Source organism: Ylistrum balloti, unplaced genomic scaffold (genome assembly GCF_031769215.1).
Source record: "Ylistrum balloti isolate Yb309-2 unplaced genomic scaffold, AGI_CSIRO_Ybal_v1 Utg370394, whole genome shotgun sequence".
Taxonomy (NCBI): domain Eukaryota; kingdom Metazoa; phylum Mollusca; class Bivalvia; order Pectinida; family Pectinidae; genus Ylistrum; species Ylistrum balloti.
The window spans coordinates 127,200-154,371 of NW_026782272.1; the positions used below are offsets into that span (position 1 = coordinate 127,200).

At 36.4% G+C, this 27,172-nt stretch overlaps 1 protein-coding gene across 1 annotated transcript in view; it reads right to left on the minus strand.

Annotated features, from left to right (window-relative positions):
* Positions 1–696: 696 nt before the first annotated feature.
* Positions 697–27,172, minus strand: part of LOC132554355 (uncharacterized) — a 53,856-nt gene continuing 27,380 nt past the window's right edge. The window contains exons 2-3 of the mRNA XM_060218659.1: positions 9,777–10,784; positions 697–9,006 (exon numbers count right to left, since the gene is read on the minus strand). Coding sequence (XP_060074642.1) covers positions 3,445–9,006; positions 9,777–10,784 — 6,570 coding nt within the window. The 3' untranslated portion in view covers positions 697–3,444. The remainder of the gene's footprint in view (positions 9,007–9,776; positions 10,785–27,172) is intronic.

Here is a 27,172-nt window from a genome sequence, read left to right on the forward strand (position 1 = left end):
AAATGCCTCCCAATTGGGTTTATGACATTTCTTTCCACAGATCTTGATTTTCCTCTGTCTCCTCCTCAGCTTCAACAACTGGGACTTTTATCATAATTGAAGAGTCATTCCAGGAAAAACAGTTGTAAGATATATTTTAAATTAATTTTAACTCTGATGTACGTAGAAAGGTGCTATTATCGTCTGTCTTGTACAATCCAATTCAGTAATCCACCTATATTCAACAACGTTGCTTACATTTAAAAAATTTAGGATTGAAATAAATCATTACACAGTATATCACTCTATTGGAGACAGGTTAATTGAGCATGTATGTTCATATTAAACTTGCTTTAATATTATGACTTTATCATGTTAATCATGAATCCATTTAATTTATAAATCATGAAGGGATTGACCATAAATTAAAAGAGAATATATGAAAGAAATCAGCTGACTCTATTGGTATTGTAGTAAAATACCTGTCCTTTCATTTTGATGTTGTCTCAAATTGCACCAATATCTTTCTTTGGTGATTGTGAAATTAATGTAAAATTTATGCCTACATTACTGCTCACTGGTATGTCAGTAAAATTTCAACACTAATTCAAAGACTGAAAACTATATTGGTGGTCCTATACATTGTAGCTTTGCATTCAAATCCCACAAGCACTGCACAACACAAAGTGAACTAACAACAATGAAAAAGAACAAATCTTGATATTTGTAATCATTTTTAATATATAATTGGTATTTTGTGTATGCGAAAGTCCATAATGAAATATAAATTTCATTGCTGTTACTGAAAAATAAGGTAAACATGCATATACAATGAACTTAACATGTTCAGTATCACCAGACTGAAATCTGTTGTCAGAGTTATCTCCCATGTGCCACCATCAGCCATTGGACAAATGAACTGATATACCTGGTATACATGAGTACAAGGTCATTTCATCTGACACAATCATATTCATCAGACGAGATTCATTTTAAATCACGAAAACAAAACCATCCGTCGAAACCAATTACCACATCCATGACATGTAATGAAATCGGTCTCGTTTGGTCATAAAAGGCATCACAAGATCTAGAAATATGCAGACATTCCTCATAAAATCAACACACACACCATAATGTGTAGAGTATTTAGATTGTTTGGCTAACACATCTGGACATGTTCAATTTTAAGCTCAATATAGATATAAAATATATCACAAAACTGCATACTTTTTAAAAGAAAAACTTACTTTTCAAGCACTGAAATGTTTACTAGATTTTATAAAACCACAGAACAAGAACTATATTAAATTAACTAGTTTTGGTGGCACTGTCAGTCTATTGCACTTCTAAACATATTGCACATGTATTTTCACCTTTTCACCTCCGGCATGCATTCATTCAATATTATAACTATATATAAATATACAACTTTGATACAGAGTATTTACACAGGCTAACCATAAAATATACTGTTATTTTTACAAATGTTTAAAACACACAAATCAATGACAGTGAAAACAGTTTATTAAAACTACCAAAATATTATCACTATCATTATAGTAAAATTTCGATAACGAGACCATGATCAGCAGTTAATGGTTTCTGACGGTGTACCAACTTGAGGCTTGATGTTTCTGTGCAAAGAAGTGGAGGAAGGTTAGGGCAAGTCTCTCCAGAATACTCATTCAAATTTATATATATTTTAAGAAAGAAACATTAAGTGCCTATACTCGGTAAAGCTGTCGTTATAACACATCAAGCATCTGATTATATTGTGAAAAATATGACACAGCTTTAAACAGTCATACCTGATATATACCCTGTTGTCATTTCTTTTAATTATTCTCAACATAAAGGGAGATAATCGTCCACAGCAGCCACATATTAAACTCTTATTCTTAGCCATGCCAACAGAAGTAAGATTAACCATTTAAAATGTTTTGGCCCCAACTGCATGTTAATTGTATTGTCATTTTTATTGTCTGTAACTGTATATGGTATACCACATCAGAAGGGGCGTTTATGTTGAAAAAACACATGGAAAATAATACTTGATAAAAATATTTGAAATAATAGAAATATTTACAAATAAATAGAAATGAAAGCATTACTATTATCTCTAACAAGCAATAAATTGTAAACTAGTATATAATAAGGCTTCTGATAAGATATATATTTTATCAAAGGTTATAATAAACATTGGATGTAAACAAAAAGATTTGGCACGTCTTTAAACATTGAAATGTATACACATGTATCTTTCTAATATATTAATTATTTTGATAATCAAGTAAATACTATTTGTTCTAATACTTGGCACGATACTGAATTTTACAATAAATTCTTGCTGATTATGAAGGTCATGTCAATTTGGTGTCAAAACTGTCATACAAAAATCCTTTTTGTGAGTTTGGTATAGTACTATTAAGGAAGTGAAAGTTAACATGAAAAATTGTCATAAACGCATTGGTGCTACAAAAATGGATGACATCATTTGTCAGTTATGCAGAGATAACTGTGGAATTTTGTAAATATTTTTCCTAAAAATAATAAATTAATATGAAAATATTGTTTTTGTTGAAAGTGAAGTAAACAATGCTATTAAAATATTGGTGATACTGATGGACACTTTCCCTACACCTCGTACACACACTATATTTTTGGCTTATACATGTATGTATTGCTATGTTCTAAATATAGATAACAAATATCTACCTCAGCAAGAGCAGTACAATACAACTGATTAAGATGATCGCATTAATCTCACAACAAACAAATTTTCAGCAGGTTATTCACCGTTAAGTGATTTATATTACAGATGTTGAAGACACCAGAATGTGGAAGGCTTTGGTCTGGATGACCTGTACAAACATCTCTTACCCCTAAGACTGATTTGTAAAACCTAGCTAGAAATGGTGAAGTAAAGCTGAAGGGCTGTATAAAGAAAAACTTTATCACAAAGAAATATTAAGTTATTCAGCAATATACAGTTTTAATTTACAGCAAATTTTTTTTGTTTATATTTTGTTCATTGATCAAGCCTTCAGATTTACTTATCAGAAATGTTCAATGAGTATTGTTTTCAGTCAGAAAGTATTTACCGCAAAAAAACAGTGCTATAAATGTAAAGCAGTTTGTGTTATAAATTTTCCAGGAAGTTAATAGCAAAAAACCTACTTCTATTACAGACTGCATTACATTTACAACTGATAAATATGAAAACTTAATTAAGATGGCACCCTTAAGAAAAAATCCTGCAACAGACCATACCAATACAGAAATAATATTTGTCTAATGAAAGTATTTGGATTAAACTGACAAATCATGAAACAGGAATGAAATCTATTCTTGATTTACAAATAAATGTTACAAAAGATATTTCATCTTTGGCTTTCAATCTAGCATTGTGATAAAATTTAAACAGTGAAGTTATTGGTGGTGTTAAAAAATTGTCTGTGAGTTTCATGATTTGACTTGGATTTCCAGAAATAGTTTTGCACTTTGAAAGTCAGCAGATGCACTGTCTCTGAGATTTGGTTCCGAGTGGTATGACTTCTTCATAACGGTCTCCATAAACACCATATCAGCGGATGCACATCTCCTCAGAGAATTCTTCAAACTTTTTAAACGATCTGGGTTTGTTTCAAACATGGCAACAAGTTCATGGAAACTGTGTGGTCGTTCTTGGTCATCTTGCGAATTTGTAGAGCTGGTACGTCTTTTCTTTTTCCGAAGCACAACTTCTGACCTCAGGCTATCGCCGTCGTTAGATGATCCCTTCCGGCTCCCAGATCTTCCATCTAAGATGGAGCGATCTGGACTTGTTGACTTTTGTTTACGTTTTGGATGCAGTGGAGGTTTTGAACCCTGTGATATTTGAGATCCATCATCAGACGTAGCTGATGTCCAAGCAAAGTCGTCCCCCTTTTCCTCCATACTTGTTTCCCTTGTGTAAATCTGTGCAGCCTTTTTCTTTGCTCTGGCTTCATAACGTTGTTTGACCATTTTTGGAGTTTGAATTTTCCCTTGCATGTTATTACTATTTTGTCGCGAAAATATTCTATCTCCGTCAAATAATTCTCGTAAGTCTGGAGCACTGTGAGAATGTGTCAATGTCCTTCGACGCTCGTCCTCACTTGAACTGAAAATCTCCATCATCATTGCAATATTCCTTGCAATTTTTTTTCTTTGCGGACCTTTTGCGTCAAGAGAACTCTCACTTGAGAGAGAATCCTCCCGCATGAGTTCCATCTTTCTTGATTTTATCTTGTCCTTTCTTGGTTCCATGTTAGGGGCATCAGTTTGTGTTTCGATTGTTTTGGTTTCGATGCCCCTCTTCAACATCTCAGCTGGCATCGATTTCCTATGTGTCATGTGGCGCTTTCCTCTTCTGGACAGCATTTTGATGTTCTCAACACTGTATTCACTGGAATCGTCTGAAATGTCCTCCAAAACAGACTTGAACACTTCATCCAAATTAACGTCCGGCTCTGTGATTGGAACAATGTGGTCCTGTTCTTCTGTGTTTGTTTGTGCAGACACTGAGTGCACCGGGTTGTTATGCCATGCTGGTTGTGGAGGGCTAGTTCTAACAAGAGCTGTTGATGGAGATGGAGCTTTTGGTTTAGGTTTTGTACTACTGGCACTTTTCTTTCCTTTACCATTAATACCAACAAGAACGGAGAAAGGCCCAGAGGATGTAGTAAACACCTCAGACTTTTGAACGTCTCTACATCTGTTCGGGATACCCACCTCTTTGGAAGTCAAGCCTTCGATTGCTCTATTAAAACTTGCACTCTCTCCTCCTCCAGAACCTTTTCCAGAATCACGGTATTCTTGCAAGAAGGATTCAATTGTGGCCTCTATTTCTTGTGCATGAGACTGTGGATCTTTTAAGGTTGGGGTTGGAGGCTCTGTTAAATCTTGATCAGTCTCATGATCAACCTCAGCGAGTAAGTTTTGAAATGCCTGAGAGATGTCCTCAAATTCCCGTTGTGTTTCTCTCTCTACCTCTGCTATTGATTCTGCTGAATAATTTGTCCCAAAATCTGAGTCCGATTTGTTTCTCTTTTTAATCTGTGGCCGATATTCAATATGTGTACTGGAAAGGCGTGGTATTGTGTTACCCTTTGTTTCCGTGGTGACCGTAGTAGTAACAGACCTAGGTTGTTCAACGGTATGTAAATTCTTGTAGATTTTGTCAAGCTCTGAAAGTGCCTCTTGCAGTTTAGTTTTCCTTGAGTGATATTCACTTGTAAGTTGAACGGTTGGCTGATGTACCACGGTAGGTTCAACAGTTGGAGCAAAATTTCTCAAGGCGCTTAGTATAGAATCAAGTCTATTCTCGTCACTACACTCAATCCTGCTACGTATCTGACTCAGTCTGTGTTCCACATCTCTCGCCAAGTTTTTCAAATCCTCAACTGTCTGTAAAACTTGTTTCTCTGCGTCGACACTTGGCCGTCTTTGCGTAATGGCAGCTGTAGGTGTTACAGATCCTCTGCCGCTACCACTTCCTTTCCCCTTAAATGAACCTCCACTATCAGAGAGTTCCGCTAACCCGGTATCCAACAGTTTCTCCTTCAAGATCATTGGATCAAGCTGGTAATTTCCATTAATTATAAAGGGATCTGCTGAATATTCTGGAATGAAGTGCATAGCCTGTGCACCCGGCTGCTGTTGCTGTTGTTGTTGTTGTTGTTGTTGCTGTTGGTGTTGAATCATCACCATTGCAGGTTGAGCCTGTTGCTTAGTGATACCTAACTGATTTTGTAGTTCCACCAATCGCTGTGATTGGTAGGTAGGGACGCTGTGAGCAATGCTCTGGACACCAGCTGCCATTGGCTGCTGAGTTTGAATGACCGTTCGTGCTATACTAGTTGTCACGTTCACAGGTTGATATCCAGGGATTTGCTGAACAGGGATTTGCTGAACAGGTTGTATTACTGGCGATCTCAAAGGAGAGAAAAATGGTGACTCTTTTTCTACAGGTGCCGATCTTGTGGTGCCATGTGGAGCAGGTTTACGTTTAAGTGATGTGCGTATGTCCTCCAGGACCTCATCTAAAGCATCTACACTACTCTTTATAACAGGTGCAGCTCCCAATTTTAGAGGTTGTATCTCCGGTGTGCTGAATGATTTTGCTCGGGTAGTGGGCACAGGCAGACTTATGGAGCTGGGTGGCTGACTATACACTGCTGTACTTGTACTTACAACATGTGCATATGATGTGCATTGCATATCTTCATCTGGATTCTGTTTTATATAAGCAATAGACTCAACTGGTCGCGATACATCTGCAACCTCTATTACCTCGCCAGATTTCATGAGTTGGTCAAAGCTGGTCATCTCTTCGATCTGTTTCCAGAATGGGTCCTCAGAGAAGGGGATAGTCTGAAGGGTCCTAGCCTTGACTCGTTCTATACTGACTAGACCTTTAGAGCTCTCTAGATGTGGTGACCATACTTCCTTCTCTTTCACATTTTCTGACAACGTTGGGGATATGTTTTGTAGATTACTTGGACGTTTAGGTTCCTGGCGATCCACTTTGGTTATAGTTTTCTCATCCAGCATTTGTTTATCAGTTACAATTTGTTCCACTGGTTGGGCAAACTGTTTCCTATGAACAACAGGTGTACGTGTGGCTGAAAGGCATTCCTCATATGTATCTGTTCCCTCATTTCCACTTGCATCAGAATCAAATCGCTTTCTTAAATCTTTTACACTATCCTGTTTCAGTTCTTGAAGTTCTGACAATTCCTCCTCATATTTGGACAGCCTAGCTTGTTTCTGCTCCTCAGAGAATGATTTATTCCTACGGGGTGGCCACGCTCTGTTAAAACTGACAGTTGTTTCAGATTTATCTCCCTTTTCAAGCTGTTCCTCAGATATGGCCCGTCGTGCTCTTTTTGTTTCATCCTTTTGAGAATTAGATTTTAATGGAGAGTAAGTTCTACTTTTGAAAGCACTTGGATTCTGGGCGTACGTAACAGAGCTATCACTGGATGTTGTTACTGTGGCACCCCCTGGTTCTTTCACCAAACGGAATACTCGATGGGAATTAGTTTCTGTAGACAAAACTTTTGGGTCTTCAACATCTGGATTAGGAAAACACTCTTGTTGCTGATACTGATGTTGCAATTTTTGTTGCTTTAATTGCTGTTCATACTGTTGCTGAAGCTGTTGTTGTTGCTGAAGTTGTTGTTGCTGCTGAAGCTGTTGTTGCTGAAGCTGTTGTTGTTGCTGAAGCTGTTGTTGCTGATAATGTTGTTGCTGGAGTTGTTTTTGTTGTTGCTCGTACTGAATTTTCTTTTGTTGCTGCTGCATTTGTTGTTGCTGCACTTGTTTCTGCCGTTGCTGCTGCAATTGCTGCAGAAACTGAGGTTTAGGGTTTGGTGCGGGAGCTATGTGTGATGTGGACTTCGTTACTGTGACTGTAACAGAAGAAACAGCTCTACTCGGAGGAGACTGAATCTTCTTGGGTAATGATGCAGATCTGTCTTGAAGATGATCGATTTCTTGCATCATCATTGCCTCTTGAAGCCAAGAATCGGGGATGCCACCCTCTGACTCTAAAATCGTTGTCAGCGATAAGGGTGTTTTTGAATCATCTGCTGGCTTTTTCTTTTTCATGTATTTTTCCCACTTCTTAACTCTTTCTGAAACTTCGATGTCATAATCCACATCAGAAAACATGCCTTGTTCTATTGCCGGCACAGATAGACTCTTGAGCATATCCTGATTTTCTTCACAGTTGTCATACTGTGTTAAGGCTGATGAAGAATTAGCATGGCCCACATATCCTTGCTGGGGAGTTAAATACTGCGGTGCATAACCTGATGGAAATTCTGCTGAATTTAACTGACTATCAGACTTTGACAAATCTTCCATTTCGGCGAGATCAGTTGGTCTCCGCTGTAGATATGGACTGTGTGCCGCTGACTGGTGGCGGCGTTCAATCTTTGGAACAGTATTCTGGAATACATGCGTGTAAACACTACGTGAAGGTGACGGGGAGGTTGATCCAGAAGGCGTGTTTGACAAAGCATCATATTGACTCAAACTAGAAGAACTGCCACTGCCATCACTGACAACAGGAGGCTTCACAGATCGTATCACAGGTCTAGGAGAGTTGGAGGCTGATGGAATTTGAAGTCTTAATTTCATTTCATTCTGAAAAGATGAACTTGAAACTGTGGGACGAGACACATTTTCTGAAGAAGCAGCTTTTCTGTTGGGTTCCTCAGCACCCATTTTCTTTGTTGCTTCCTTAAAAGTTTGCTGGGTTTGCACTGAAGAGGACTGAGGCATCTGTAAGCGTCCACTCTCAATCTCACTCTCCAAATACTGAATATTTGATTCGATAAGCTCATCTAGTGAGTCATCGTCACTGTTAGACTTCCTCTTATTATCCACTCTGTCGATCGCTTTCTTTAAAACCATCGGTCGATTCGAATTAAGATCAGTAAAACTCATCTCAGAGTCACTTCCATCTCCACCCTTCTGCCTCATTCTTTCCGAATTTGGTGGGGTGTTGGAGCTAAACTGATTAATTGTCGTGGAGTAGCGTGTTACTCCACCTTGCGGAAGCTCTCTGTATCGTTTACCACTTGTGTCACCTGATCCATAAGATTCACTTCGATGAAGGGAAACTTTGGGAAAGTCCTCTCTTTTTTGGGTCACATTTCCACCCATGAAATCGGTGTCTTGTTTAGGGATTTTCTTGTATCCCTGAACTACACGTCCTTGGCCTTGAATTGGAATTTGAACCTCACGTCCTGGGTGAACATACCCATGGTAGCTTTCCTTCAAATTAATATCATTGCTATTCCTTGATCCATCAAACCTAGTGTTGGCTCGGTTATTCTCCATTTCCATTTGTCGATAACTGTCATAATTCAAATTTGTCTGCCCCGGTCCTATTGGTCGAAGTGTGATTTGCTCTGATGATGATGATCCATTTTCTGCAGGTTCCTGCTGTAGTCTCTGAGTATTTGTGACTGGAGAAGTGGTAATTTTTGAAATCTGCAATTATGAATGAACATATTGAGAATGTATATGTAAACTACAAAAGTGAGAATTCAAAAGAACAAGTAAAACATTCAGACCCTTCCCATAACTTTAATCAAACATATCAATGACTATCCTTCTGTTATGTTCAAAATAAGTCACAGACCATTATTTTTTTAGCTCAAACCAAACATGCCAAATGTCTGAAGAATCCTGCACCATGGAAATCTTTCTTTTGCTATAGCCAAATATACCAAAATCAATCTGTTGGTAGGCTAGCCCTGTTCGTCCTTTTTGGAGCTATGTTAGGGAATGGGGTAGGTTCTTCACCCTTAAAGTCAATAACTGAGTATATTGGTTCTTTTCCAGTAGGAGGGAGAGATCACCCTTTAAAAACCGTATCACTGAATTCCCTTTACCCAAAATACTAATACAGTAATTGTTTTTCTGGGGGCAGGGGATGAAAGATCCACAAATTATTGTGGTTTTATTGATATGCATAGCTGAAATGGTGTAATACAATGACAATACCCTAACAGTGTACTAATTATACTTTGGCTGAAAGAGGTCTTTTACCAGAACTATCTCTTTCAAACTATGTAAAATTCCATGTAATACTATGGTATATGATAACAAACAGGGCTATATATCAGGGTTTATCGTATTTTCCAAGTTGCATTAACGTATTTTCCAAGTTGCATTGAAATCTTTCATGAATTGTTTCCCTGTCAGACTGATTTACATGCGTCATTAGACCTTTATTTAACTCACTTCAAGGTACTCACCGGTTGCATTGCAGAAATTTGTAGGGTATCAAGATCATCAAGTCGATCTGGGAGTTTTGTTGCCAGTTTTGACCCTTGTAAAGCTCTTTGTCTGAGGCGAGATATTCTCAGTTCTGGAGAATTCAGTTCCTCATCAGAGGTCACTAATATATCAACACGTTTCTTTCGCCTCTCCTCAAGTTTTTGATACTTTGCCTTCTGAGCACCATTGTTTCCAGTTTTGTCTAAGTATTGGACTGCCTCTCTACTGGAGACATGTGGTGACCTACCAGTAATCCGTGAGATTTCACTCTGATTAGTCCGGTTTTCCTTACCACCAAATTCCAATGTTGTGTTCAATGACTTTCGTTTTTCATTTTTTCTCACTTTTTTCACCATTAACGGGTTTTTGACCCAGGTTTTTCTATCCTGATCAGAATCTGTAGCACTAGATGAGCTGCCATGAACATCTGGAAATCCATCATCAGAGAGAGGCTCTGTGTACATTGAATGTCTTGTCATTTGTTTTGAACGCATTTGTCCAGATTTATTGTTTCTTTCCCTCACTTCATGCATTTTCTTTTCATCCATAGAGTTCCTGGGTTTGAGACGACCAGATGGCCCTTCACTACGTGATCTACGTTTAATGGCTGCAGACCTTGACTCCTGAACTGAGGCTGCTTCTTGGCGCCCAGAAGATGCAGCAATTGTGCCCTGGTCCCTCCGACCGACCCGATGAATGCGTCGGTCAGACATGTCTTGATCATTGAGATCCTGAGTCGTAGACTTAAGAGCAAGCTGTGTAGGTGGGGGTGGCCTGGGAGGGGCAGGTCCAGACCCAGGAGTCAGGGAGCTATGGGCCTGGGTCGGGGGTGTCTGGTTGCACTGCTGTAGGAAAGGTGTTTCTGTGACCACTGGTCGAAGCTGAACAGGAAGGTTTGGATGACCAGTGACACCACTTGTAGTTCCAGGTTTACTACTGTTGTGCTGTTTATGATGCCCGAGGCTTCTGAGCTTCTCATCTGCGCTCTGGAAAATATAAAATAAAATGAGATATTAGTGAAGGATATCTGCAACAGTGGAAAGTATGATATGAAATACAATTTAAGTTCTGGTTACCTGTGGAAGTGGAAAGTACACATTACCAATATTGCTAAATATTTACTTCACAACCAATTCTCATCCATCTTCAAAATTAACAAAATCTTGTCCAAGCTGCTTCATCTTTTTGTTGACACATTATTTTGGATTTCAATGACACAAACTCCACTCAGTACAATAGTATTGCTACTTCATACCATTCAATTACCTCCCTAACTGTAAAGTATGGATGATTGTATCCCAAACATTTTCCATGAACTCTTTCACTATGCCTTTTATAATGAATGCACTATTCCATTATTTCAGACTTGTACAGCTGATATTTTTTATCAAATTTTTTGGCTAAATCTTCATGTGGAAAAAAGAAAATTTATCTTGCAATTAATACATTTTTTTTTTCTTTAATATTTTAACCATACATTTTAGTGTAGATTGGTAAAAACCTTTGAACTAAATAACTTACAGACTGGAGCGAAACTCGACTGCTGTGTACCTAAATGTATGTATCTTTAAAATATGTATTCTGTGTGATCTATGTTACCATTTTCTGCAGCTGTCCTACGTGGTGAACACAATGTAACACTGTAGCTATCTAATTATGTACAAGGCACATCGTTTGCATTGTTCGTTCTGGTGCATTTCTGACAGTTTCATAACAATCAACTTCTTTTAAATCAACATTGCTGCAACGATTTCTTTGGTAACATTTTAAAGACCAATCTCACAAATACCATACTGCTACCAATCACTGGTTATCGTATCTTCTGTAATATATTAAGGACTGGAAACATGTAAAGTCTATTGGTCTTTAACTGAAGGACATACAATGTTTATATCTTTATCATCATCATTTCATAGATAAGCAATATTTGTGATACAACAATACTTATTTATCTAAATTGCACAAGAAGAGGCTCAAAATAAAGAACCTGCTTGAAAGACTATGATCCCCGAGTCAGACTTGAAGGATCAATTGGTGCTGTTCAAGGTTGTTATAGCCAAGGAGGTTCTTTTCCACTGGTCGGCTGCCATTGTCAAAAATCCATCACCTTACTTCCAAAGTTCTGTTTCCAAAGTTATAAAGATGTATTTGATAATAAACATCAGACTATATATAGGAAAAAAAGCCTTACACAGAAAATCTTGCAATATACACAGACTCCTTAAGGTTACAAGTTATAGCCTTAACTGCAGCAGTTCCAATAAAAATGGGTTTGCAATTGTTGTAAAATGAATAAAGTTTATATTAAAAATGGGTTCCAGTGTGTGAGGTGTCCAAATAAGAAACTCTCATTTCTAGTGAATCAAAGATCACCATTCAAAAGCAATGGAGATCTCTTCCATAATGTTTATTCCTCTGCAACAACAGCAGATAGCTATAAACAATACAAATTTCTACATTATAGTATCTGCCTCACTCTTAACACCATCAATTGGATTCTTCAGGTTGAGAGCCAGTAGAGATCTCTCTACAAATATAACTGTACCTTCCATAACACCATCAATCAGGTTGAGAGCCAGTAGAGATCTCTCTACAATTATAACTGTACCTTCCATAACACCATCAATTAGGTTGAGAGCCAGTAGAGATCTCTCTACAATTATAACTGTACCTTCTATAACACCATCAGTAGGTACCCCTGAGGTAAAGAGGTAGTGAAGATCTTCCTAAGATAATAACTGCTTCCCTCTTTAACATCATCAGCAGATCCCTGTTCTCTGATAAGTGCCCCTGAGGTAGAGTTCCAGTACAGACCCCTGTTCTCTGATAAGTGCCCCTGAGGTAGAGTTCGAGTAGAGACCCCTGTTCTCTGATAAGTGTCCTTTAGGTAGAGTTCTAGTACAGACCCCTGTTCTCTGATAAGTGCCCCTGAGGTAGAGTTCCAGTACAGACCCCTGTTCTCTGATAAGTGTCCTTTAGGTACAGTTCCAGTACAGACCCCTGTTCTCTGATAAGTGTCCTTTAGGTAGAGTTCCAGTACAGATCCCTGTTCTCTGATAAGTGCCCCTTAGGTAGAGTTCCAGTACAGACCCCTGTTCTCTGATAAGTGCCCCTGAGGTAGAGTTCCAGTACAGACCCCTGTTCTCTGATAAGTGCCCCTGAGGTAGAGTTCTAGTAGAGATCCCTGTTCTCTGATAAGTGCCCCTGAGGTACAGTTCCAGTACAGACCCCTGTTCTCTGATAAGTGCCCCTTAGGTAGAGTTCCAGTAGAGATCCCTGTTCTCTGATAAGTGCCCCTTAGGTAGAGTTCCAGTGGAGACCCCTGTTCTCTGATAAGTGCCCCTAAGGTAGAGTTCCAGTAGAGACCCCTGTTCTCTGATAAGTGCCCCTGAGGTAGAGTTCCAGTACAGACCCCTGTTCTCTGATAAGTGCCCCTTAGGTAGAGTTCTAGTAGAGATCCCTGTTCTCTGATAAGTGCCCCTTAGGTAGAGTTCCAGTAGAGATCCCTGTTCTCTGATAAGTGCCCCTGAGGTACAGTTCCAGTACAGACCCCTGATCTCTGATAAGTGCCCCTTAGGTAGAGTTCCAGTAGAGATCCCTGTTCTCTGATAAGTGCCCCTTAGGTAGAGTTCCAGTAGAGACCCCTGTTCTCTGATAAGTGCCCCTTAGGTAGAGTTCCAGTAGAGACCCCTGTTCTCTGATAAGTGCCCCTGAGGTAGAGTTCCAGTACAGACCCCTGTTCTCTGATAAGTGCCCCTAAGGTAGGTAGAGTTCTAGGTAGAGATCCCTGTTCTCTGATAAGTGCCCCTTAGGTAGAGTTCTAGTAGAGATCCCTGTTTCTGATAAGTGCCCCTTAGGTAGAGTTCCAGTAGAGATCCCTGTTCTCTGATAAGTGCCCCTGAGGTACAGTTCCAGTACAGACCCCTGATCTCTGATAAGTGCCCCTTAGGTAGAGTTCCAGTAGAGATCCCTGTTCTCTGATAAGTGCCCCTTAGGTAGAGTTCCAGTAGAGACCCCTGTTCTCTGATAAGTGCCCCTTAGGTAGAGTTCCAGTAGAGACCCCTGTTCTCTGATAAGTGCCCCTGAGGTAGAGTTCCAGTACAGACCCCTGTTCTCTGACAGGTGCCACTTAGGTAGAGTTCTAGTAGAGATCCCTGTTCTCTGATAAGTGCCCCTTAGGTAGAGTTCCAGTACAGATCCCTGTTCTACCAGTAGAGACCCCCATTCTCTGACAAGTACCCCTTTCAGTAGATTCCAGTAGACATCCCTGTTCTATGATAAATGTATCCTCCATATTAGCACCAGGTTAACACTGTAAGTAGACAATGATTCATACCTACATGCACTGGTACACAGGGCTAGCCCTGTAAACTTTATCTCCATGCATTAAAAACAATCCGATTCCTCTACAGTAGTCTCAACAGATACAGACAGCACATGAATCGTGATTTCAGCTCCAATCCTACACATGATTTCCGTCATTTCTTCCTGATTATGCCAGACGTTATACATGTTGCCTGGTGTTTACAACATCAACATGATGCAGACTATTTCATTTCCTTCCAGTTGGAAAATGTTTCTATGGCTGATTATCTGGGATGGTGGGTTATATACATGGCATGTTAGCTCCATTGGCTGTACATGAGTCAAAATCACAGGAGTTACCTGAAACTCTCTAAATATAGGTCTCTTTTATTACCACTGAAATAGTGTTCCAGTTACCGTAAATTCTCTAAATAATGGTTACCATTTATCATCACTGTAATAATGTTCTTGTTACTGTCAACTCTCTGAATATAGATCTCTTAGTATTTCTGAAATAGTGGTCTAGTTACCATAAACTCTCTAAATAGGAGGTCTCTTTAAATATCCTTGTAACAGTGTTCTGTTACCATGAACTTTTTAAATATAAGGTTTCATTAATTGTCCTTGTGATACCACAAATTCTCAAAATATGAGGTCTCTTTTCATTATCACTGTTATATGATACCTCAATATTTGTTTTTATGAACAAGAACAGTTGTATCATTTCAGATTTGTTGTTGTGTTAGATGATCTGTATTCCAAGATGATGAAACCTTTCATGGTTTACAATTTACGGCATGTATATTTTATCTAAAAGTTTGCACTAGTTTAAAAGGAGGAGATTCAAAATTTGACCTTGAGATTGCACACAGTAAGTGTAAAAATACACAAGGGATACAAATATAGATTGTAAGTGAAGATATCTCCATCAGTTTGGTACAGACTTGTAAGTGTGCCGAAACCTACCTATTCATAGTTGTTTCAGGGTCATCAGAGGTCAGAGAAAGAACACATCTGTCTGTTTTAGTCGGAGATCAAACTCCTGAACCAGAAATATTACCTGATTTCAGTAAATTTCTGTCACATGAATTTACAGGAGTATTTAAAACTTGTCAAACTGTTATATGATTTCCTTCACATGGTAATATAGTGAATTAAAGATTTTTTAGTGAAGTCAATGTTTATGAAGACTTCATACTTTTTCAAGCAATTTAGCACAGAAATAGTTGGTACAATAATGAATATATGATTCATGTATCTGTGAAGCATATGTTACTAACATTCAAGTATTATATACTGTGGAAAACGTTGTATAACCAGCTTATCACTTTGATACTATGGAAATTATATGGAGAGGAGATGGAGAAAAAAAATCAAAGATGATAGAAAGAGAACGATTCAAGATAAGAGAAGAGGATGGAGTATGTACTGGTGATAATAAAATTGGTGGAAATATGGTAGGGGATGAAAGAAAATCAAGTTAGAAAGTTATTGAAATTGATAGTTATTTTAGAGAACAGATTTGAAGAAGGAGGAGGTGGGTGGGTGGGTGGGGGAATCAATGTGGTACAGACAGGAAAAACAACTGTAAGATAAGTTTCTGTAGTGAATGAAATAGAAAAATCTATATTACCATCAGACCTATCACAGATTAAATGAGCAATCAAACAATTGGGTGAAGGAAAAAGTAACTGAAAGAAAAAACTCTTACACGTCCCATAGAGGAAAAAGTAACTGAAAGAAAAAAACTCTTTCACTTCTCATAGAGGAAAAAGTAACTCAAAGAAAAAACTCTTACACTTCTCATAGAGGAAAAAGTAACTCAAAGAAAAAACTCTTACACATCTCATAGAGGAAAAAGTAACTCAAAGAAAAAACTCTTACACATCTCATAGAGGAAAAAGTAACTCAAAGAAAAAACTCTTTCACTTCTCATAGAGGAAAAAGTAACTCAAAGAAAAAACTCTTACACATCCCATAGAGGAAAAAGTAACTCAAAGAAAAAACTCTTACACTTCTCATAGAGGAAAAAGTAACTCAAAGAAAAAACTCTTACACATCTCATAGAGGAAAAAGTAACTGAAAGAAAAAACTCTTTCACTTCTCATAGAGGAAAAAGTAACTCAAAGAAAAAACTCTTTCACTTCTCATAGAGGAAAAAGTAACTCAAAGAAAAAACTCTTACACTTCTCATAGAGGAAAACGTAACTCAAAGAAAAAACTCTTACACATCTCATAGAGGAAAAAGTAACTCAAAGAAAAAACTCTTTCACTTCTCATAGAGGAAAAAGTAACTCAAAGAAAAAACTCTTACACATCTCATAGAGGAAAAAGTAACTCAAAGAAAAAACTCTTACACATCTCATAGAGGAAAAAGTAACTCAAAGAAAAAACTCTTTCACTTCTCATAGAGGAAAAAGTAACTCAAAGAAAAAACTCTTTCACTTCTCATAGAGGAAAACGTATCTCAAAGAAAAAACTCTTACACATCTCATAGAGGAAAAAGTAACTCAAAGAAAAAACTCTTACACTTCTCATAGAGGAAAAAGTATCTCAAAGAAAAAAACTCTTTCACATCTCATAGAGGAAAAAGTAACTCAAAGAAAAAACTCTTACAAACCTCATAGAGGAAAAAGTAACTCAAAGAAAAAAACTCTTTCACTTCTCATAGAGGAAAAAGTAACTCAAAGAAAAAACTCTTACACATCTCATAGAGGAAAAAGTAACTCAAAGAAAAAACTCTTACACATCTCATAGAGGAAAAAGTAACTCAAAGAAAAAACTCTTTCACTTCTCATAGAGGAAAAAGTAACTCAAAGAAAAAACTCTTACACGTCCCATAGAGGAAAAAGTAACTCAAAGAAAAAAACTCTTTCACATCTCATAGAGGAAAACGTAACTCAAAGAAAAAACTCTTTCACTTCTCATAGAGGAAAAAGTAACTCAAAGAAAAAACTCTTACACATCTCATAGAGGAAAAAGTAACTCAAAGAAAAAACTCTTTCACTTCCATAGAGGAAAAAGTAACTCAAAGAAAAAACTCTTACACATCTCATAGAGGAAAAAGTAACTCAAAGAAAAAACTCTTACACATCTCATAGAGGAAAAAGTAACTCAAAGAAAAAACTCTTACACGTCCCATAGAGGAAAATGTAACTCAAAGAAAAAACTCTTACACGTCCCATAGAGGAAAATGTAACTCAAAGAAAAAACTCTTACACTTCTCATAGAGGAAAAAGTAACTCAAAGAAAAAACTCTTACACATCTCATAGAGGAAAAAGTAACTCAAAGAAAAAACTCTTACACTTCTCATAGAGGAAAAAGTAACTCAAAGAAAAAACTCTTACACTTCCCATAGAGACTACTTTTATAACTGTAGCCCTGACTTCATATCGTGCAGATCAATGTAGGGTGAGAATAAAACCAAAACCATTCACAAAACCATGAATGGGTGGGAGAAGAAAAACCTATTGGACAAGGTTATCAATTTGACAAGGCAATGTGCTATATGAAAAAAGAACAACAGCAGAGTGATGCAAGGTGCCAGAAGGTACACCATTATAGAACTTATTACACACTATACAAGATATCCTAATAAACAAGAGGCTGTTTCCCACCTAGCACTGACAAAATGAAAGCCAGATCTATCTGTTTGCTAATTTTCTGCGTCTGATCCTCATGTCTACGCCCATAACTAAGAGATAGATCACAGACATTCTAATGTTACGTCAAATGATTTTTAATGAAATTTAATTGGGCAACTGTCTTTATGATTTGATCAAGTACAAATCTTCCAAATTCCAATTTATATATATATATTTTACAATCAACAAATAAATATACTTCACAATCAACATACATACATATATATATATATGTATATATACTTCACGATCCAGAGATATTAAAGAATATGATGATTAAAGCTGTGTGAAAGATCCAGAGATATTAAATAGTATGATGATTAAAGCTGTATGAAAGATCCAGAGATATTAAAGAACACAATGATTAAAGCTGTATGAAAGATCCAGAGATATTAAATAGTATGATGATTAAAGCTGTATGAAAGATCCAGAGATATTAAATAGTATGATGATTAAAGCTGTATGAAAGATCTGAGATATTGAAGAACACAATGATTAAAGCTGTATGAAAAATCCAGATATTTATGTCAATTGTGAACACATCACTGATGACATTCTATTCTACGCAGCAAATGCTATCACCAATCGATGGTGTACATTTAGAAAAAAAAACAAAAAAAACAGAGGCAACCATCCCAAGATAAAAATATCATTTTTTCATCAAAACATCTGGTTTCTATGCCAACAAGTGACGCCAGTCAAAAGTTACCTTGGGTCATAAAAGTGTAAATACATATCTAAGTGGGGAACATTGCAACCTGTTATCTTGTGTAAGGAGTGAAACGTTCACGGGAAATCAGCAAACGCTGGTTATAAATATGATGAGTTTTCATATTCTATATCCAGCTGATCAGCAGAGGAAGTTTTATTGATAAAATTTTTTTTTTTTTTTTTTGTAATTAATTTTTTATTTCCATTTTAATGTACAATACACATCATCATTATCATCATCACCACACAATCACCATCCTAATTTATTGATAAAAATATTGATAGAGAAACTGTACATCTTGTTTATCACTGTGTTAAGTCAGACCAGTTAAATGATGCATTATCTTATAATGGATATGACTTTCAGTACATGTAAGAGTATCAGGTTCCCTGCAACAGGGAACAGATAGATACCTGAAGAATTTACACCTTATGATATTCTTCTGACAGGAATTTATTGTTGTTTTAGTTCTGAAAGCTATAATACAGAAAGACAATACAATTTTTGTTTTGTGAAGGATTAATGTGCAAACTAGACAAAAATATTGTCCTTTTAATTTTTAAATAATAAATACATGATAACTGTTTAAGACATATGCAAACATGACAAAATTGAATTCTCAGTTCATAGAATGTTTTTTTTTACTACTCAAGAAGATCTGACAAAGATCTTTTCAAGTATATTAGATCCAGAGTGATATGGAACCCTTATACAATGCCCATCATCAACTCCAAAATTTCATTGGCAATATTTTCTCTTTATGCTTTGTTGCCAACTGGAATCCGAGAAAGGTCTGTTTTTGTGTTCTACTAAAAACATTGGGATATAAATGACAAAAACTTGACTTTTTCAGAAATACATCTCCTGCTGATGGAAAATTATGGGATATAAATCTAAGTTAGACAAGAAAAATGTCTATTTTTGTCAGATAAAGCAGTAAATGCCGAAGTAAGTGATTCTATCTCTTTGATTCTGATATTTGTTGGAGGAGAACACCTCCAGTTTTCTAGAGACTGCTAGCTGTTCAAAACAGCTAAGGTATCTGAAGTGTTATGTAACTTAACATAACCCATCAGCTCTTGTACTTTTTCCCATGAGGAAATATTGACATGTTATTATAAACATATATAGTGATGATGACCAAAGCAGTCACATGTTTCACAAGTTTCAAACACCAGTGTTTACTGGCATGTGTTGTTTACTGGCGTGTATTGTTTACTGGTGTCTGTTGTTTACTGGCGTGTGTTGTTTACCGGCGTGTGTTGTTTACTGGTGTGTGTTGTTTACTGGCATGCTTTGTTTACTGGCGTGTGTTGTTTAGTGGTGTCTGTTGTTTACCGGCGTGTGTTGTTTACTGGTGTGTGTTGTTTACTGGCATGCTTTGTTTACTGGCGTGTGTTGTTTAGTGGTGTCTGTTGTTTACTGGTGTGTGTTGTTTACTGGCATGCTTTGTTTACTGGCGTGTGTTGTTTAGTGGTGTCTGTTGTTTACTGGTGTGTGTTGTTTTCTGGTGTGAGTTGTTTACTGGCGTGTGTTGTTTACTGGCATACTTTGTTTACTGGCGTGTGTTGTTTACTGGTGTGTGTTGTTTACTGGTGTGTATTGTTTACTGGCATGTGTTGTTTACTGGTGTGTATTGTTTACTGGTGTGTATTGTTTACTGGCATACTTTGTTTACTGGCGTGTGTTGTTTACTGGTGTGTGTTGTTTACTGGTGTGTATTGTTTACTGGCATGTGTTGTTTACTGGTGTGTATTGTTTACTGGTGTGTATTGTTTACTGGTGTGCATTGTTTACTGGTGTGTTGTTTACTGGTGTGTGTTGTTTACCGGTGTGTGTTGTTTACCGGTGTGTTGTGTTGTTTACCGTTGTACAATGGTATAAAGTTTACAAAACATCTACAACAGTTCAGTAAGGCATGAAGTCACACTGATCTGATCTAGTGACATCACCTGATCCACAACAATAATGATCTCTAACATGACATGTAGTGCAAAGTAACTTTTCAAAATGTTAAAAAAAAATGCAACAGAACTTTTATACTTGATACCCTGAACCTAATACAGTGCCCTTTTTACTAAACTGACTATCCTTCACTACCTATAGACACAGCTTTCTTTGCAACACACTGGCAGGCTAATACCCAGATCTTCATAATTGATAATTTGACAAAATCTGCTTGATCTTTATTTCACCAGTGATACATATATATAGATATAGATATATATATATATATATATATATATATATTTATAGCTATAGATATATGTATATGTAATGTATCTTCGCCTTTACATTTGAGTTTACAATTCAATTTCATCCCATCTTGGTTTTTATCAAATTTGTTGATACATTTTCTGTTTACCATAGATTGATACACAAGTCAAACATCACACCAATCTTTTTTTGGAATTTTCATGGCAGGGATTGTACTTACTTCAAACTTCCTGTTTCACTTACTAAACCACATTTATAAACCTCCCTTTGATGACCTAAGTTAGACAAGATATTCTTAGTTGTTCTTTTAGCTGGGCCAATTTGATCTTTGGTAGATTAACTGGAATATTTAGAGATACACAGTAAATAAATCTATGTCTAAAAGTAGGATTGAAATGCAGCATTTTTCCTGCAGCTGGGGAAGGTTGTCGAATATGACACACAATCATCAATATTGTACCAAATAGTTACAATAGTTAAAGCATCAAAGCCATCTTAAAGGATGTGATCTGAGGTAAGGGTTTCTAATGACTGGTACTCAATGCAGTTTCATGAAACTGGTCTCAGGGATGGTTCTGTGCTGTCATAGTTGTGTTTTTTAGAAAGACTTTACCCTGATTGCTTTGAGGTAGCCACAAACAGCTAAATATGCAAGGAGACCCCACCACAAAATGACTGGTTGTTCATAAGGAAATAAACTAGTAAAAACAGACCAATAACCTCACCACAAAAAACAAGGATCATATCAATAGTGCTTGTGTAATAAAGTTAAACAATTTAAACCTGATGAGATGTATATTTGATCAAATAAGTACATTTTCACCATTCTAAACTTTTCAACATGATTTTCTAAACATTGGCATTGTCTAATTATCACCTTGTAAGATTAATGGGTAAAACCACGTCCTGTATATAGCACACCAAATGTACTTATCAAACAGTTTTAAAGTTCACCTGGGAACTTCAATCTGGAATCAGACTCCACCTCAGGGGAGACTGTTTCTGTAATTACTTTATCTCTACTATAATGAATCCCATGACAGTTTGTGGTTCCCTAATCAACAGACACGACCTCTGACCTTAAACTTCACACAATGACTGGTCCCCAGTATACCACACACATAATGACTACTCCCCTCCTTATCAGGTAAAAGCTACCAGGAAGTTATTACACAATCCCGATATTCTTTCTTAGAAAAGATAGGCCCCGATAGGTGTTTATTAGGAAGACAATCATGCATGTCTTGCCAGAAGATAATTATATGTAAACAAAATGTCCACCCAGGGGAACACTTCAATCCAAAACTGCCTAATATTTCATTCCATATCATGAAGAGTTATAACATGTGTTAACTACTGACCTTGATGATGATGGTGAACAATTTGTAACTGTGAACATTTTCCATACTTAAGAAGCTATTTTTGTAAAAAAAAATATGAGGCATTTATTGTAACAGAGAATATTATTAATGCCACTGCTAGGATTTGAACCCAGGACCCCTGGCTTATTAGTCTGATGCTCAAATGATCAAGATAATGATAAGTTCTCCCGAGTGGTATATTGTGGCTTGTATTTTACCAGGGTTATACATTTATAATTCCTTATACATATGTGTTTATATATTCAACAATAATTATAAAATGGAATTACATGACCTCTTCTCTCCACTCACCATCCCTACTTTTATTGATATGTGTAAATTGATACCATCTAATGAATTACAGTTGCAAGGACAGGTGACTTTTATATTGAGGTTCTGCTATGAACTGTATAACACTGGTACCCAAAAATAGTGCCCTTAATAGACAGGTATTTGTTACACAAAGAGTCAGTTGAGGTAAACAGGCAAATGACACAAGACAAACAGGCAAAGGACTACTTATTTATGATTCTGGCACCTGAGAAATAACAGATTTGGCCTCTGAGAATCACCAAGTCCAGGTGAATCTAAAAGTATTTATATAAATTCCTTCTTATTCTTCTTCTATAAAAACATCTTACCCATCAAAGGTCTAGTATAACTCCAATCTTAAACATCAACAATAAATTGGAATAGTTCAAGAAAGAGATAGATAGAGAGGTTTGCTTCAAGCATCATCATCATCATCATCATCATCATCATCATCATCATCATCATCATCATCATCATCATCATCATCATCATCATCATCACTATCATCACTATCATCATTATCATCATCTACCACATGTCCTTTGCTAAGAGCATACAACCACCATACATAATGTTCAGCATTTGAACAGCCATGGCCTTCCAATCATATATCTGCTCTCAGCTGTTGCTAAGAGCATACAACCACCATACAAAATGTTCAGCATTTGAACAGCCATGGCCTTCCAATCATATATCTGCTCTCAGCTGTTGCTAAGAGCATACAACCACCATACAAAATGTTCAGCATTTGAACAGCCATGGCCTTCCAATCATATATCTGCTCTCAGCTGTTGCTAAGAGCATACAACCACCATACAAAATGTTCAGCATTTGAACAGCCATGGCCTTCCAATCATATATCTGCTCTCAGCTGTTGCTAAGAGCTTACAACCACCATACAAAATGTTCAGCATTTGAACAGCCATGGCCTTCCAATCATATATCTGCTCTCAGCTGTTGCTAAGAGCATACAACCACCATACAAAATGTTCAGCATTTGAACAGCCATGGCCTTCCAATCATATATCTGCTCTCAGCTGTTGCTAAGATTCATTATAGAAGCTTCTCCCACCTACAAAATTCTTTCTGTTGCAGGACAATAACAATCATTCTGCAAAAGTGGATATTTCTGAGGATGTTATTTTTTTAATATTTACTTTGTGAACAAGTTGTCACTATATTCATCAGCCAGAGCACAAGGTAAATTTGGTAAGCAGGACATATACACTACCGTATTTGATCCAATAAGCGCCCAGGGCACTTAAAAAATTGCTATTAAAGGGGGTGCTTATTAGAGACCATCTTAGATGTAAAAGAAACACTTTCAGTGCTAAAATACTTAAAAATCTACTGTACGGTTCATGTATTTATAAAATCACTAGTTTTTTTACATGCAATAAAACCATCTTAGATCATCTTAGATATAAAAAGTTTTTTTCATGTTTTTCTGGAGTACATCTCCTTATAAACCGACTTAAAACAATTCTTGATCGTGACTAAAAGGTAAAGAAATCTAGACTTTTAGGTATCTGAAGGGGGGAGGGGGTGCTTATAGGGACATGGGTGATTATTGGATCGAATACGGTATATCACCATACTGAAAACAACAAACTAGCAAAATGGTGATCAACATGAATATTTCTATTGTAAATGTATAGAAACCTAGCTGCCTAAGTCAAATCCTTGAAAAACAGATAGATCGACAGACTTCAACTTATTTCTGCAACAGACTGTTTGCTAATCACTGGGAATTGTTAACAATTAATGGTCAAAAAATGGCATTGATGATCTTGTCAAACTTAAGCAAAATGTGCAGGAAATTTCAAATACTTGAGAGACGTGTCAAAATTCATCATTATGATAGAGATACTGGTGTATAAGATACAAACTGACCCACATTTAGATATATTCATATTAAAATCAAGGTCTGTGGTAAAATCTCATAACTTCATAACTCAAATTCTAATTATAACACATAATGTGTGGTGGGTGTAACTCGGTGACCTCTGACATAATGTTTTCTGTTCATGGATAAAACATTCTTCTAATATCAAGAGTTACAAAGCTACATCCTGTATTGATTACTGACATATAGCAGTTACATTCAGATATAAAACTAACAAAAATCATACAAAACATCCCATAATATTACACTGAGACAATAGAGGTCTTCCAGCGCGATTACTGCCATTTCAATGACTCTGATTGGCCCATTATACATAATTGTATAGCTACTGTTGCTATTTGAAACATGAATATGATGCGGAATGTTAACAAAAACAATCAGAGCATTCCATTTGTAATAGGATGCTGCAGTTGGAAAACATCCCAATTTCAACATAAATGGGAAATGATACATAGTTTCAGAATTTAAAAAAAAGGTAGGACTGTTTATATAGAACTATATACCGGTATATGAAGCTACAATGCCATAGCTTATTTTTGTATGTAGATGCACTGTCATAACACACTATTGTGGCATAACAAACTAAAACTGTTTATCAAAAAAAATTACCAATCCAATGAAAATGTTTTCATTTATCTCACAATCTGCTGTTAATGTTGTTCAAACAAATAATACATTAGTTAGTTAATTGTTATACTTACACAATAGGCTACAGCCAGGTCCTCCCCTACACTCACATTAGCTTTCTCTACATTTCCAGCTGTCAAAATACCTTTTCCTTTACAAATTCTCAATTTTATCTTCTTATCCCAAACTCTTATCTTCACCGATATCAGAACCTTCCTCACTTTACCAAAGAGTTCGCTCTGACTCATGTCTGTTCTGTTTGTGGGCCCAGGAAGCAAGCAAATTTTCAGTGATCTTTTGTACAAACTCTGCTATACACAGACTCTGTACAGTGCAGTTGTAGAAGTTACACACACTGTAGGAATAATCTCAAAATTTTCAATTTTGGCAAGCAATCACTGGTCTATGCTAATATACTAAGTCTCAATGTTTTCTTTACAAACACCACTGTTGTTGGGTTCCAACACTATAACAAATCAAGAAATTGTACTCGACTCAAAAACACAGAGACAAGAGCTCCTGGCCAAAATAAGAACCTAGTCTCTTTTTCTTATTAAGAGACACATATCAAGCTGTCCGGAAAGAAAACAAAATGGCAACTTTCCATTTCTGTGGCGTTATATACAGCTCATACATGTCTTGTCTAATCAAAGTGAAACACAAGTATATATCACAGATTTGTTCAGTTTTCAACATTTGTGATCCAAATTTTGCCAATCACTGCTCGATGATTGTTATTCTAAACATACACAATTTCCTGTTTAACATGTAGTCAATCTTCTTGGACATAAAAACGCCCTGTGAGGCCAACATGACCTTTTGTCTCTTTGAAGATCACCAGAAAAGTTGTAGGTTCTTAACGGCTACACAAGAATACAATCTTATTCTATCAACAGGTAATGAAGCCATTCACTTAGTCATTAATAATGTTCCAGGGAGTGAACAAACTCTGTTGAAATGTTGTCCAGTTGGACGTCCATTTCGACTCATTCCTTAGTACAATCAATCACCACCAGCTCATTATATATCTAAATTGCTTCATTATATTGTTTTTAGTTTCCTAATGTAATCAATGAAAACCAATTTTCTGTTGATTACAAGAATTTAAAATAATCTCCATGGCTTAAAAAACAAATTTAAGAGAAATGCTTGAGAATTGATTATGTACATACAAACTGTTCAGTAGAAATCTGATTTAATTTTAAAGTTTAGCTATACATTTTATAATTTCTAGTACAAAATACCAAACATATTTGACAGCAATAATTTAAATCCTTCAATCCTTGAAAAACTAAAACACTCTACAACTGAAGACAAAATTCAAGAATCTTCAAGGATCATCCAAACTGAGTTTGCTTTTGTGAAGCAATGTTGAATTGACATCAATCCTTTGGGTCTGAACGTCGACTGTGAGATGAATGTTCAAACTTTCTGGACAAGTCACTGGACTGATTAAGTTCATTATAGATTGGATAATCTGTCTGTATATATAAATACATACACTGATTGATTCTTTGAACTTCTGGAATCATTAATTCCTGGAATCCAACATGAACGTCCAATCACTTTGATGTCGAATAAGTAAAGTCAGTTTCAGAAATAAGTCGTGCAGCTCAATTAGACCTGGATTTGCTTAAAAACAAAAATATACAGGCAAAGATGCTCTCCACAAACAGACCATTATCTTGAAGTGCATAGACTACTTAATGTCGGTAGATAACACAAAACAGTATTTCATATCATCTTTCTGATTCTTTAAATTCCAAAGCAGAGTCACATGCCAAATATTTCTGTGTTTACAGAAATGAGATAGCAAAACCTGAATTGTCATTATGCCTATATATCTGACTCAGAACCATTAAACAACACTAGGTTATTATATTGTTTGGCACTGAGCAATTATTAAATCCTTAAATTTGTTAAAAAGTTACAATTAATTCTACAGATGTCCGAGACAAAGCTGGTTCCAGGTCTTGTGTATAAAAACAGCAAATTTCTGAAAGTTCTTTTTTACTGGGGAGTTTTTAAAACATTGAAAACATTACCATGTAATATAAAGTGAAACTGTCATTCCACTGTAGAAAAAAATCCTGTGTTGTACATATGGGAATAAACTCGACAAAATCCAGTTTAATTTATCTCTTATTAAACCTCTAACAATTCAAAAGAAATGAAATTGAAGAAAACAGAGGTTGAATATCATCTTGCTGTTTAAGTTGCATGGTCCAAAATAATATTGGACATTTGTGTCAGAAGGGTACATAAAATATAGGACATTACAGGTAAAAC